Source organism: Labrus bergylta, chromosome 7 (genome assembly GCF_963930695.1).
Source record: "Labrus bergylta chromosome 7, fLabBer1.1, whole genome shotgun sequence".
Taxonomy (NCBI): Eukaryota; Metazoa; Chordata; class Actinopteri; order Labriformes; family Labridae; genus Labrus; species Labrus bergylta.
Window position 1 is genome coordinate 9128783 of NC_089201.1, and position 14445 is coordinate 9143227.

General features: G+C 40.9%; 2 protein-coding genes across 3 annotated transcripts; one reads left to right on the forward strand and one right to left on the reverse strand.

Annotated features, from left to right (window-relative positions):
- Positions 1-454: 454 nt before the first annotated feature.
- Positions 455-9434, reverse strand: fnbp4 (formin binding protein 4). 2 transcript variants are annotated; one of them, XM_020642037.3, is made up of 17 exons: positions 9290-9434; positions 8612-8689; positions 8393-8523; positions 7583-7754; positions 5753-5900; positions 5528-5630; positions 5067-5411; positions 4720-4912; positions 4487-4626; positions 4305-4409; positions 3920-4053; positions 2739-2899; positions 1965-2266; positions 1740-1857; positions 1381-1574; positions 1054-1211; positions 455-965 (listed from the first exon to the last, which is right to left on the reverse strand). In XM_020642037.3, the coding sequence occupies exons 1-17, from the start codon at positions 9291-9293 to the stop codon at positions 875-877; spliced, it is 2577 nt and encodes an 858-aa protein (XP_020497693.2). In that variant the 5' UTR covers positions 9294-9434; the 3' UTR covers positions 455-874. The 2 variants fall into 2 exon arrangements, with proteins under 2 accessions (XP_020497693.2, XP_020497686.2); XM_020642030.3 differs by having other exon boundaries at positions 9170-9348.
- A 2134-nt stretch (positions 9435-11568) lies between these two features.
- LOC109990715 (seipin-like) lies at positions 11569-14403 on the forward strand. The gene has a single exon (XM_020642903.3). It carries the CDS (start codon positions 11836-11838, stop codon positions 13105-13107), a length of 1272 nt encoding a protein of 423 aa, XP_020498559.2. The 5' UTR covers positions 11569-11835; the 3' UTR covers positions 13108-14403.
- Positions 14404-14445: the final 42 nt, after the last annotated feature.

Below are 14445 nucleotides of genomic sequence, written 5' to 3' on the forward strand. Positions count from 1 at the left end.
AACCAACAACAGTCTTTACGGCTCGTCGTAACACTGATGAGATGACGTTAAACACAGAAGAATCCTTTGTTTCATTCACTACTTTTTATATTATATAGTTTTTAAGGAGAGGAAAGTATAAGGAGATCATAGGATAAAAATCCTTCTCACACCACACGACTTATTGTTCTGTGTCGTTCATGTCATGGCCATCAGTTGAGCTGTGTTTCCATGATGCATTGCTGGATGAAGAACTACAAATGAAATACTCAGTTTATGGTGTACTGAGGGATTTCTGACAGTCATTATTGAACTGCGTTACGTTCATATAAATAATTAGTAATTGGAGTATTATAAGGTTTACTGAAACCAACCTCTTTCTGACTGACAGAAAGGGTCGAAACATTTCCACTTAACACTTTATTGGATTATACCTGAAACCCAAATCACATAACAAACACAGAATACAAAGAGATGGATTTGAAAAACTGTTTAATAACTTTTTACAAATATACAATTTCAGTGACTTCCCCCTCCCCTTTCCAAAAAATGGCTTGTCCCCTCATACATTTTATGTACACAATTGTAAAAAATGCTCAATAAAATAGATAACCCCTCCCAAAAAAGTGTGGTGGTCATCCTTACACAAGTATTTCAGACAAATTCAAGACTTTTGGCACATTTACAATAGTGACAACAAAAACAAGAAAAGGACATTGAAACCCTTTTAGTAAATGGGCTGCCACGAAAAGTTCCCTAAATTTCCTAATCATTTACACAGAAAACAGTTTAGTCCATAGTTCCTTGGATGAAACTTGAGCTGAGGAAGGATGGTAATGACTGGGAGTGGATTTTAAAAACTGCTTATTGGGCGATGTATGACCCAGGACAGAGGTTACGTGCTATTCGTCGTCTTACGCTTCTTCAGCCGCTGCCTCCAGTCATCAGGAAGTGCCTCAAAGTTTGCATTTTTTGAAGCTTTTCCGCTGTGAAGTGAAAATGGTAAAACTGTTAGGCAAGACTGAAAACTATGAAAGTACAAATGATGCTTATCACATAAATATAGGAACATACGTCATGAACTGCTGTTGCTTCCAGTCCTCAATGGTCTTCTTGTTAAGCTGGTCTCTGTCCTCGTCGCTTGAGCTGCTCTTTTCTTCTTCATCCAACTCTTTCTGGATGCTCTGCCACTTCTTCACCAGAGAAGGCATTTTGATCTTACTCTTCTTTGACTACAGACACACAGGGGGATAGAGTTTGTTTTATTTAAGCAACCAGATGTTAAGACAGCCTTACAAGTTAAGTGAAAAAAGACAATTAACACTGAACATTGCAGGTATTCAAACTGTTTTTTATATCTAATGCTCTCTTTTAACACGACATTTGAACTCCCACACTGACCTTATCCTTCTTGGTTTTCTTGGTTTTATCAGGGGGCAGAGCTTTGACTCCAGGAGGCTCACAAGGCGGCTGTGGTGGTGGCAGAGGTGGCTGAGGAGGCAGGGCGGGGAGAGGTGGAGCAGGAGGTTCACAGGGGACCACAGGGACAGTGGTGGCCGGCACACCCCAGTATGTGGCAGCTGACATGAGGGGAGCTGGAGAAAAGGACATGACTGTATGAGGTATATAAAAGAATGTATCTGGTAGTTTTCCAGTCACTTGTTTTGAGGTGTAGTTTGAACAGAGATTGGCCTCTAATCTTTTTATAGAGGATGTGTAATAATGCACTCATAACTAGTGATGTATGGTAATGTTGTTACCTGCACTGACAGCAGGCTGGGTGTAGAGAATGGGGCTGCTTCCAATAGTGATGGTTTTATTCAACTGACTGGCTTTACGTTTCTGACCCTTCCCCAATGAACCCGATGATTCCACAATCTGTGTTAGAGACAAGAAAGTTATCAGTGTACAGCAGATATTTCACATGCAGCATTTTAACACGCAACGCATTTAGTCTTCTACTTATCAAATGGAAAATCTCATGCCTTCATGCTAGCAGTGCCTGGGGGTAACGGAGGCCTCCCACTGCCGTCTTCCTCTGTCCCTGGGGCTGGGGGCTCCCCATCATTGTCATCATCCACATCCATCTCCACCTCCATGATCTCTCCATCACTGTCAGGTGGGGGAGGAGGTGGAGGTGGGGAGTCTGGGGGGAGAGGCGGAGGTGGCGGGTAATGGGAGGGTGGAGGTGGGCTGTCAGGAAGAGGAGGCTGAGATGGGGGCCAGAAAGATGAAGCACTGGGCTGGGGAGGGGCAGGCGGGGCAGGAGCGGTGTAACTCGACGGTGCTGTTTTTAAAGAAAGGTCGAGAACATTTTGCGTTAGTCAGGATTTAGTCAAATTCTAAATGTAAAAAAGGCAACGTTCATTACAAAGGGGCAAAAATGCTGAAGTTGTGTTTAAACCGATCACTAGCTTGTCCAAGATGATTAAATAAAGTGGACTGTGACTTGTGCTCAAAGGAGCTCCAACTCCCTACAGTGTTATTTGAAATCTTTGCTAATTGTAGCACTGTTTAAGCTCAGGTCATCTAATGGTGAACACTTTTATTTCCAAAAAATCCTTCACAATAAAAGCCCCTTCTTATCATGTTTCTCATGAAAGAGCCATTTCAGGAAATCGGTTGTTTTCAGCAGCAGCAACTTAACACAACTCTGCAGGAGAGAAACAAATATCTTTTTGGTCTTAAACACAGAAATGAGTTGAGTGTGTTGTCCTTGGGAAGTTAGTAGAAAGCAACTACAGGAGTAATAGACTGACCTGTAATTCCTCCAGGGGAGGCAGAGGATGTTTTGGTTTCCCCTTGGCTAGACGTCTGTGTCTGGGCTCCTTTCAGGTCATCATCCTTCTCCTCTTCTGTTGGGAAATCCCACTGGGAGGCATTGGTCCGGTTGTTCACATAGAAATATCGCCTGTGCTCTCTAAAGAGTGGGACAACAGAGATAAAAAGACAGAGTCTCAACAGCTGGCCTGGCAACTGGCTGCTTGACATGATACCCTGAGAGAGGGGCAAGGGAGTGGACATAATGGCCACAGTAAGGGGCAGGAGTGTTGGTATGGACGGCAAATATAGCCATCCAAGAGAAGGGCCTGATTAGAGTGTGGTCAGGGGAGTGGATAGGGAACCCACCTTACTCTCAATAACAAAGAAAGAAAAACAAAATCAGCTTTACGTCCTGAATGTAGCATTCAGCAGCTCACACCATGGTTGTCATATTTGTTCCTTTTTTTTTGACAACCATTCCCTCCCAGACACAGGAAGACGCCAGGGAGGAATCCTCATCATCATCAACATCATCAACATCAACATCATCATCATAATCAACCAACACAGGTCAGGTAATAACATCCATACAGAGTCAACTTGATTTACATGAGAAAGAGGAAAATAAAAAAACAGGAAGACATATGAAATAGAGTAGGTCTGACCTGCTGGATTCCCGTCATTCCTCCATCTTCACCGTTTATTTGTTGCGTGACACTCCTCACTTCCAGGGCATCACTCTGTCTGCATTGCATTCTGGGGGTTGAAGACCTGTAAAGTGCAAAGCTCTCCCACGCAACCAACCTTCCTAGTATAACACCCCCACCCACTTTATCCACTGACTGGACCCATAAACAGTCTACAAACGCCCTCACAGCAAAGGGCTATAGAGTCTGTGTTACAGGGACAGGCAGCTTTATTTAACAGGAAGCAGGCTGGCCCAGAGTGGATGCTCCCTTACCAGCACGTTCAAGGCAGAGTGCAGGGATTGCATCACAGAAACCTGGTGAGTCTGTTTCTGGTAAGTATTTAGATCCTCTTGCACTGGTTAAGCCTCTCCCCAAGTCATGTAACAAAGTCTGCACCCTCGGCACTGGTAGGGGTTGTAGTCACACGGTATGATATTTTTTGTGAGGGACGAGGGAGTTTAGAGATGTGAAAGGTAAGGAGCGCGTACCTGTCCCAGTGGCAGGACCAGCCTTTAGGGGCGGCGTTAAGTTCATAATGTTTTATGTGTTCAGCAGCTTCCTGCAGCCTGCGGCGAAGATAGACCCCGTTCAGAGCGCCTTCCCTCCAGTCAGCAATTCGAGTCTGGGGTAGAAAAGGAAGGGGGGGAGAGAGAGAGAGAGAGGAGGGAGGTAAAGACCAGAAAGTAGAAGTAAAGAGAAAAAGTGCCACAAAAAAAAGATGAACATCTTTTTACAGTGATAACTCAAGAATGACACCTTGTAAGGATTTTAATGAGAATTTAAATATTAAGTACTATCACATAGCTGAATGGTTAATGATATGAAAGAAAATTAAGCATTGAATATTTTAGAAGTCCTTCTTGGAACTCTCACCTCCGTTTGCAGCAGAAGCAACTGAAAGTTTGAGATTGTCTTCTTATTTATCCCAAGGAACTCCATCTTGCTGGTTAAGGTGTTAGCCAGCTCTCCGATCTGAAACTATATTTATAAGGATCAGCAATGAGTCTTAATTAAAAGCCACTAATTATTTCTGCGAGGCATAATTAAGATCTTACCCTGAGTTCAGGTGTTTCCACTTTGAGCTCAGGGGTTTCCAGTTCTTCCTTAACTGGAGGTTTTGAACCCGTCTTCTCATCAGAATCGTCTGCTTCTTTGTCTTCTACTTCTGCAACACTGTCCAGGACTTTTGAAAGGGCTACAGGAGAGAGAGGCATTCAAGTATGAAGGAACTTGAGGATAAAAATACTGAACGACAGGGATTTCTTTTGCATTTTTCAATTGAACACACCCGTCTCTGTGCTGTCCTGCAGCTCTGAGCCTCTGCTGTTAGAGTCGGGGCTTGCAGCACAGGGGAAGGCAGTCTTCCACCGGTTTTTCTTCAGTAGAACACCACGAGCACCAGAGGCATCTTGGCTTGTCTCAGAACAAGGACTGGAGCCACCAGCGCTTCCATCACCCTCCTCCAGTGCCCGGAGCTCAGCCTATGAGTCAGACAACAAGAAAGAGCAAGGTCATATTGTCAATAACGATAATAATTCAAAATACAATACAATTTGAGGCACAACTGTTTTACAGTATAAAAACAGCTTCTTGTTGTTTCTTCCTGTAAACAACCAAAACACATTAAAATCCCACCTTTTTCCGCTCCAGGGCCAGTTCCAGCTCCACTGTGTCTTCTTCTGTCTCCTCCTCAGCATCTGAGTTTTCTCTCGACGGCTTCTTGGTGTCAATGTCCTTTGAGGCAGTGGGAACTGAGTTAGGGTCCTGCAGAGGAGTAGAAGGGGATCCTGCAGAGGGGACACCTTCGCCTTCAGAATCCAAACTGTTCTCAGTGTCATCCAGGCCTTTAATCAGTCTTTTTCTCCATTTTTCTTCAGCTTCTTTCACTTCAGGGGGAATCAAAGGACCAAGCAGAGATGCAGCTACTCCATGGCGCTCCTCCTCTTCACTTGTCAGGCCTACAACACTCTCAATGACCTCCTTTAGACAAAAAAAAAAAAGGTTTATCTCTTAAGGTCAAGAATAAAAATTATTTAAAACACCACACAATGAACATTCTTCACTTTTCTGTTAGACATAAATGAACTTAAACTTGCCTTTGCTTGTGTCTCTTTAGCTGATGTTGGAGCTGCAGCAGATGTGGACTTTTCCTCAGTATGATATTCTGCATGTGCTGTGCCATTTCCATTGACACTAGAGCTGAGAACAGAATAAACAACACACATCATACACATGGGCTGGAGACACAGACAGAATAAAGGAATAAAATACATTGCATCATATCGGAAGAGTTATTATTTTGGGCTGGTGCAAGCACCTACCTGTTGGCAGATTGCTCCAGGCTTTGAACCTGATCAGCCAGATAGTGCGGCAGCTCCCATGACACCTCGTTGGTCAGAGTGTTCCAGTAATAGTAGCAGCCAGAGTTGTCATCCCAAACCTCCTGCCAGTCTCCCATCTCTACACCCACTGCAAGGAAAGCAAAAAGTGTGAGAATATTTTCTCTCAACCCACAAGTCTTAGCTGTACAAAAGGTTTTTTGTTTTTTTTTACTGTAAATTTATTAAGTTAAAATCTACACCTCATCATATTTAAAATATTTTATTGTTTGAAGTAGATATGATGGCTGGGGACAGTAAGGTAAACAAATGATGATACTTTGCATGAATGCACACAAACTTCATGCCATCCCAGCATAAGTCAGGGCCCAAGTTCGACCACCTCAGTCCAAAAAGTCGGGATTGGCCCATGCTGTTTAAACTAATGCACTTGCAAGCATGTCATGTTACTTTTGCCAGGAGTAGGACAGAGGGTTCAGTTCATGGGACAACAAGTGATGGCTCAACTTTCATCCGCAGGTAAGTCAGACAACTTATCAAGGACTACACTCATCGATCTCATCCACAGTGACTGACGCCTATGAAATAAACATATAAAAAGCTATAGATCGTGTTTAGATTGTCTCTAAAGTGTCTTTCAAGCACAAACAGACCATTTCTTCTGCGAATATCTCTCTCTCTATTTAAAGTCAATGTAGATCGCCCACTAAATACCTTTCCCTCTCTGCCTCTACTATCAATTATATACCAAATTCCATCCAAATCTTCAAAAGATGGGATTTTCATGAACAGAATTAAAATATGAAAAGTCTGTTTCAGAGAAATACTGTTTTAAAAAAGCCAATAGAATATATCATGAGAAAAGTAAACAGTTGTATCTTCTGCAGGTTAGAGAATCAGCCAACATTTGTATCCTGGTGCAGTGAAAGCACAAAGGATATGCGTGAGTCAGTGTGTTAATGTCAAAACTAGCTTTCGTTAAGAACACACAAGCAGAGCAGAGACATTGCTAAGGTCACCAAAACAACATGAAAGATGCTCATGCTCTCTTAAAACAAATAGGACACAATTTATGGAATTTACATAATATATAAGTATTTTGTGTCTTTCTTTCGTAGGGGTGGGAGGTCGCTTTGGCGTGGCAGGCGGACACAAACGATACAAGTAGCTGGTATGTTTTCAAGTAATCCAGGATCTGACATATAAACAAACCCCCCCCCCCCAAAGAAAAAAAATGTATCTGCATCCTGACGTTACAAACAGCTGTACAGTACTTTTCATATCATTAAACATTAGAGAACAGTATTGTTAGAGGGGGCCAGTTGTTAATCAGAGAAGACATGAAGATATATAAACCCTTTATCGGGGACGCGATTGCCTTGAAGGGCCTCCACAAGAAAATCTTTGGCAACAAACATTTCTTACTGCATTTTGATCAATTCTGATGTACCAATTAGTGCCTTTTCTGTATCATCTTATAATAATGATTAAGTCTTATGTCCTCTCTTGTCTCTCTTTTTCAGGTAAATGCATTCATTTGAATACTTTTACAAATGTTTAGACTTTGATAGTTCTTCAGCACTATATATTAGCCCTGGAAATTTGTTTCAAGATGCCGATTTATAAAAGTAGCCTGAATAAGGTCAATATATAATTTTTTAAGTCATAACTGAACACTTTAATTTATGCACTTTTAAGAATGCCAATAAGTATGCAAATATGAACATATTCCAGAAAGTGAATAATTTGGTGACCTCACCACAACAGGTGAGTACCACCCTGCTAGATATTAAATACAGCACAGACAGTTACCTCCAGCCAGTGAGTACTGAGTATTGTATTCGAAATCTGTGCTTTGTTGATTCTGGTCCTCATTGGCAGCTGGTGGCTGAGTATCGTCAGGTCTAGGGGGGGTCGGAGTTGGGACTGAAGGATGAGAAGCTGGATCTTCTGAACTTGGTTGAGTGGTGATTGCATCAATTTCCTGGTATGGGAAGAATGGTAAAAGGAAGTCATACATATGAAATAACAGTTTTTTTTCTAATTCTCAAAACAAGTCACACTCTTTCAAGCACTACGCCTTTTCCATTAATGATCTGCTTTATTTGTTGAAATTTACAAGGAACTCGTTTTTAAACTCTGCAACATTGATTTTAAACTTGTACAACAATCACAAAACCTTAATTAATGTATAATGGAAACATAACAGACAACACTTCTGATATTAATAAATCACTTATATAACCAATATGGCCAAAGAAACTTGTTACAGTCTACCTTTGTTTTGTAGTGTTTCTCTAAAAGATTAGGAACACTCTTTGGATGAACCATCCAATTCTTAATCAAACAGAACCAAACCTCTTTGAACATCACTTACTGCAGGATAAATACCACTTCAAAGTCTTATCTAAAAGGCAACTGGACTCGGTTGGATTAGACTTTGATTTACCATGACCTGGATGACTGAGGTATACAGATATACCAAATGGTTCAATATTGCATTTAGGTCAACTAGGTTAATAATGCTTTTATTGCTTTGAACAAGAAACATTATAGATATGCATGAACTTCATAACGCTGAAGGTACATGAAGGATAAAGATATGCAGCAATTTATACTTACAGCCATAAAACTGGCCAGTGTACTGTCGATGTCAGCTGACTGGTTGTGTTGAGCATTTCCAGTTAAACGCTGAGAGTCTCCAGCATCCTCTTCATCACTGTCTTCATAGGCGCCCAGCAAAGACAAGCCCACTGCAGGTAGACATAAAACAAATGTGATAAGTCATACAGCAAAGTGTTTCTAATGACTGAGACACACAGAAACACAGAGTCAAGTTACCTGTGGCTTTTACTGCGGGGTGCTTCATGTTTGTGCGGATTTCTCTCACGAATTTCTGTCCATCGCCCTCTTGCTCATCTACAAGACAAACAATCACAAGTGATCAAAGCAGGTACATTGAACTAAAGTAAGATAGACTACAACAACCACTGTCACTGTTAAACACGAACCATGTAGTTAAACTATTCAAACCGCACAGCTGTCATCCGTATTCTCTTAAATAACTACACACGTATCGGTCCTACTAGCTTGGTGAATCACAGTTAACAGATCATGTGTTTTGACATAAGTCTATGTTGGCGTCCTTACAAAGCTAATTGCATGCTAACAGCTAACTTAGCACGCTAGCTTTGTGGAAAAAAATATGACTTACTTTTAAAAGCTATATCTAGGTTTGAACCATTTTGTATTGAATGTGTTTATTTGCAACTGGATGCGACTTATTCGGCTACAATTCGGCAAGGTTAAGATAGAGGATTTTCTGTAACCACGTCGGTCCATTCTTCACATTTAGCCTGCAGCTAACTCGCCATGCAGATGAAATGTTTAAACATATACCATCAGATCCCGACAGAGCTTCGTCCCTCTCACCGGCGTTCCCACCGCGGAGCCCGGGAGGTGAAAGCTGTAGGATGGTTCTACGACCGACCGTGCCTCCTGTGAGCCGAGTTTTCTTACCCATCGCGGTGTTTCGGTCCTCCAGCGGCCCTCTCCTTTCTCCGTCGTCGATGCAGCGGCCGTCGTCTTCTTCTTCTTCGTGGGGTTTATTGGAGGTTGGCAAACAACGTTTTGGTGCATTACTACCTCTAACTGGCGTGGAGTGTGGATCCGGAACTACAGCCTACATTAAATACATTAAATACATTAAATACATTAAATACATTATATACATTAAATACATTAAATACATTGAACACATTAAATACATGAACTATATTAAATACATTAAATACATTATATACATTAACTACATTAAATACATTGAACACATTAAATACATGAACTATATTAAATACATTAAATACATTATATACATTAACTACATTAAATACATTAAATACATTATATACATTAACTACATTAAATACATTAAATACATGAACTATATTAAATACATTATATACATTATATACATTAAATACATTAAATACATTATATACATTAAATACATTAAATACATTAACTACATTATATACATTAACTACATTAAATACATTAACTACATTAACTACATTAAATACATTGAACACATTAACTACATTAAATACATTAAACACATTAACTACATTATATACATTAACTACATTAAATACATTATATACATTAACTACATTAAATACATTAAACACATTAACTACATTATATACATCAACTACATTAAATACATTATATACATTAAACACATTATATACATTAACTACATTATATACATTAACTACATTGAATACATTATATACATTAACTGCATTAAATACATTATATACATTAAATACATTATATACATTAAATACATTATATGCATTAACTATATTAAATACATTAAATACATTAACTACATTAAATACATTAACTATATTAACTACATTAACTATATTAAATACATTAACTACATTAACTACAATAACTATATTAACTACATTAACTACAGCCTACATTAACTAATTTTGCCAACAACAAAAAAAGATAATAAAGGCCAGGGGGAAACTTATTCATTATAAAATATTACACAGATTTCATTGGACGCCAACTAGATTACATAGGATGGGAATTGCTGATAGCAATCAGTGCTGGAAGTGTAAGAGCGACTTGGACACATATTTACATATGATCTGGGAATGTGCTATGGTGCATCCATTTTGGTGTAATATTTTGGAGATACTGGGGGATTGGATTGGTGTCACTCTCCCAGTGCACCTAAGGCTTTGTGCCTAATGTTACGAATCCCAAATGTAGCATTTTAAAGGTTGGATTTATCACAGCCGCGAGAATTATACTGCGAAATTGGAAGGACCCCAGGCGCCCCACTGTGAAGGAATGGACTGACGAGATGGTTAAGATCTCTTCATATGAAAACATTTTGGGAAAAATGAATGTTGGTGGTAAGATGACAGAGATATGGGATCTGTTTTGGCAACATGTTAAAATAAGGTCATAGAATGGATTCATGTTGGTGGTTGTACCTCTCTTATGTCTGTGGCATTATTTTGTTATTTTGTTATCTCATGCTGGGAGGTGACTCGCATGCTCTGCCTAAGTGCTCTATACCTTTTTTTTTTTTTTTTTTGGTATAAGATGTGCTGCATTGTTTTAAAAACTGTTAAAAGGTAATAAAAACTTAAGTTACAACAAAAAAAAGATAATAATGACTAAATTCTCTCTATAAAATGTTCTGTCCTAAGATATTGAAATAATAATCAGCACTTTTCCACTGATGTTCTTTGTAGAGTGTTGTTGTCCCTGAGTTTACGTGCTTTTAGAATAATTGGAAAAAGTAGTATCAACTGAGAAAATCCACTCGAAGGCTCCTTCAAGCCGGACCTTAAACTCTTCAAGTCATAAGACATTAACTCGTTTTGGAATTCGAGTTGCCTTGTTGGCTCCTTGGTCCAAAAGAGTGAACTACATACAATCTGAGCAAATGAAACACAATTCATGAGAGCAACCCATCCGGGTACTTTGCCCAAACGATGCCGGCCCCGCCCCTTTCTGGGTGAAATCATTCCATCTGAATGAATGTCTTTACCGATTTAAAGTCTTAAAAAATGAAAACCGTACTTTAAAACTGCAAGTATGAGCCTAAATCTGATGACCAGTGATGTAAACATTTAAAATATGACATTTCTGAACAGAATTTAGAAGTATAAAATTAACCTATCACGGAGGAATAACTTTCCAACTCAAGGAGGACTTGAATGCAGCATGTGCGGGTTGAACTTCCGGTTCATTAGGTCATGTTTTGTATGTAGCGAGATGATAGCTAACAAGCTTACACACCCTCGGAGGAGGTGACAAGGAAACACCTAAATATCCCACTTTAAGAAGTCAATGGTCGTTTAATCTGTCGACTAGTTTACCCAGGATGTTTCCTAAAACGAGCTCGCAGTTGACAAAGCCTGACAACCTCCAAGACCTTTCTGAGTGAGAGTAGTGAGTTAGTTAAACAGGCTTGACATGGGAGGGCGAAGATAAACAATTACACGGCTTCGTAGTGGTGCCACCCACTCATGTATGAACCTAAAGAGCACCCACGAGAGAGGCAGCAGTCAGCAGGTCTCCGAGAAGGAACAAGTTCTCCAAGCAGGACCAGAAACAGGTCGGTGTGCTCCGGATCAGAAACGATGGGGGCTGTGATGGGTCCGGTTCTACACTGGGTGCAAGATGTGGCAGCTGTCACTCTCCTCAAGGCCCGGCGGACTTTGTTCCAGGCTGCGATCCTGTTTTGTGTGCTGCTTCTTCTCCTGTGGGTGTCTATCTTTCTCTACGGGAGCTTCTATTACTCCTACATGCCCACTGTGAGCTTTTCCACCCCTGTGCACTTCTACTACAACTCCGATTGTGATGCCTCAGAGTCAGGACTTTGCTCTTTCCCAAAGGCCAACATCTCCTTCATGAAGAATCAAAGGGACCAGGTGATGGCTTACGGTCAGCCCTATCGCATATCTTTAGAGCTACAAATGCCAGAGTCTCCGGTGAATGAGCAGCTGGGTATGTTTATGGTCAAGATGTCTGCTTATACCAAAGGTGGGAAGATTGTCTCATCAGTGGGCCGGTCTACTATGCTGCATTACCGCTCCAGCCTCCTGCAGACCCTCGGTACTTTACTCTTCTCTCCTTTTCTTCTCACTGGCATGACTGAGCAGAAGCAGCTCATAGATGTTGAGCTATTCGCAGATTACAAGATGAATTCTTATGAACCCACAGTTGGCGCAGTCATTGAGATCCAGTCAAAACGTGTGCAAATTTACTCATCCCAGCTCCGTATCCATGCTTACTTCACTGGTATTAGATATGTTCTGTACAACTTCCCCCTGACTTCTGCAGTGATTGGTGTGGCCACCAACTTTGCCTTCCTCAGTGTCATCGTGCTGTTCAGCTACCTGCAGTTCATATGGGGTGGGCTCTTGCCTCCAGACCAAGTGAGAGTCAGGGTTATGATGGGAGACAGCACTCGCACCCAGCAGAAGAGAGAGGAGGCCCGTAAGCGCATGGAAAAGGAAAACTCCCAGAAAGACCCTGATGCTTCTATGTCCATAGAAACCGTGACTGCGGTCTCTGAATTCCAGGGAAATGTCACAGCAGATGACCTGCCATCAGAGGAACCCTCTTTGGTCCAAGATGCCTCCAGGGCTGATGAGCCAGATTCCAAGGATGAAGAGTCTCATGACTCTGAGGAGCCCGAGGAACAGGACAGCCAAGGCGGGTTGGAACGATGTGAGCTGCCACACCAGGGGGAGACAGAACTCCGACAGAGACCTGGACCCTGGATGAGCCAGTGAACCATTCACCTGTACCCGTAGGCTTTTACAAAAAGCAGAACCCATTGTTTTTTTCTGGCTTCGACATACGCATGAAAATATTAGAACTTGTCTTGCTTTAGCTAACAAACCGCAGCTTATTGTCTTGTACTGAAAACAGTTTACCTCATTGTAACTGTCTCTGTAACCTCTGCTCGTTTTCTCTCTGCTTATTGTACTGTAGCACTTGTACATGTTTGTACCATCTGAGTTTTGCAGAAGTCCATAGCAGGAGGTTCCACATTCCAGCTCTAACTTCTTTCGCACTGTATCCCCTGAAGGACTTCGGCATAACCATCAGCAGGTGTTACAGATTTAACACACCCTCTTCGAGTCAGGCGAACCTGTCCATCTATTACTACAATGACGTCAGTAAGGTAGCATTTTCTCAAACCATGGCCAGCTCCAACACTAGATGAGTCACCCATCCCAGCACTCCTTCCCTAAAGAAATAGTCACGGTCAAACACTGAGCAGAATGAATTCTGTTTTGGAATGTAGCTGCCTCGTGCTGTGAGCTAAATTAATGTTGGATTTCCAAAAGTGAATTTGAGCGATTTGGAGGATTTAGGAATAATCCTCGTGACACTTTTTCTGAGAGCAATTCGATTCAGGAGATGTTCCTGAATAAAGTCTTTGTCGGTAACGACTTCTTAGAAAGAAAATACGCAAAGGCTGCTGCCTGAGGGTATTATGAGGTTTGATGCTTTTATCATGCTTTCAACCTTCACATAGAGACAGTCTGTCTTGTTGTTAAAGATCACATCACCGCCGTGGCACGCTAAAAAATAATTTGTGAACTTTAAAGGTTGTCTTCTATGCCATCAGATCTTTGTATTCATTAGTATCTGTTACAGTGCACTTTGCCGTCTGCACTTTAGTGTTGTGCTCCAATGTCTTTTAACTGGGTATTTAAAATTAGTTCTGTTAGTTATGATGCCTGTCAATTGAATGTTCTTTTTTTTTTTTACATAAGGAACAAATGAAGGATACATTAAGTTACTGTTTGGGTGTTGGCTTTTAGAGCTGATTAAGCGAAGCATTGTTGTAATATGTTTCAGTCTCTACATATTTAACCTCCACTCCAGGGAAGCTTTGAGCTTAAACACGTTTATAAGAGAGTTGTGTGCAAGTTGTCTTGATGTAGGAAATCGTACCAAAGATATTGCGAAATCGGGATCATGGATTGTTCTGAAGAATCTCCTTGTTAAAGCCTGTTGAGTTACATTAGTGTGTGTTTACATGTAACAAATAAATAAACGTACAGCTATGCACATTGCTTTCTTTACTGTCTCTGTCTACTGCTTTATTTCTCCTTATG

Coding starts and splice junctions, on each gene's coding strand:
- fnbp4 (XM_020642030.3), bottom strand. CDS start 9,293: ATGGGTAAGAAAACTCGGCTCACAGGAGGCACGGTCGGTCGTAGAACC. Junction 7,755..8,392: donor CACTGGCCAGTTTTATGGCT/GTAAGTATAAAT, acceptor TTCCCATACCAG/GAAATTGATGCAATCACCAC. Junction 5,631..5,752: donor CTGGAGCAATCTGCCAACAG/GTAGGTGCTTGC, acceptor TTCTGTTCTCAG/CTCTAGTGTCAATGGAAATG.
- LOC109990715 (XM_020642903.3), top strand. CDS start 11,836: ATGTATGAACCTAAAGAGCACCCACGAGAGAGGCAGCAGTCAGCAGGT.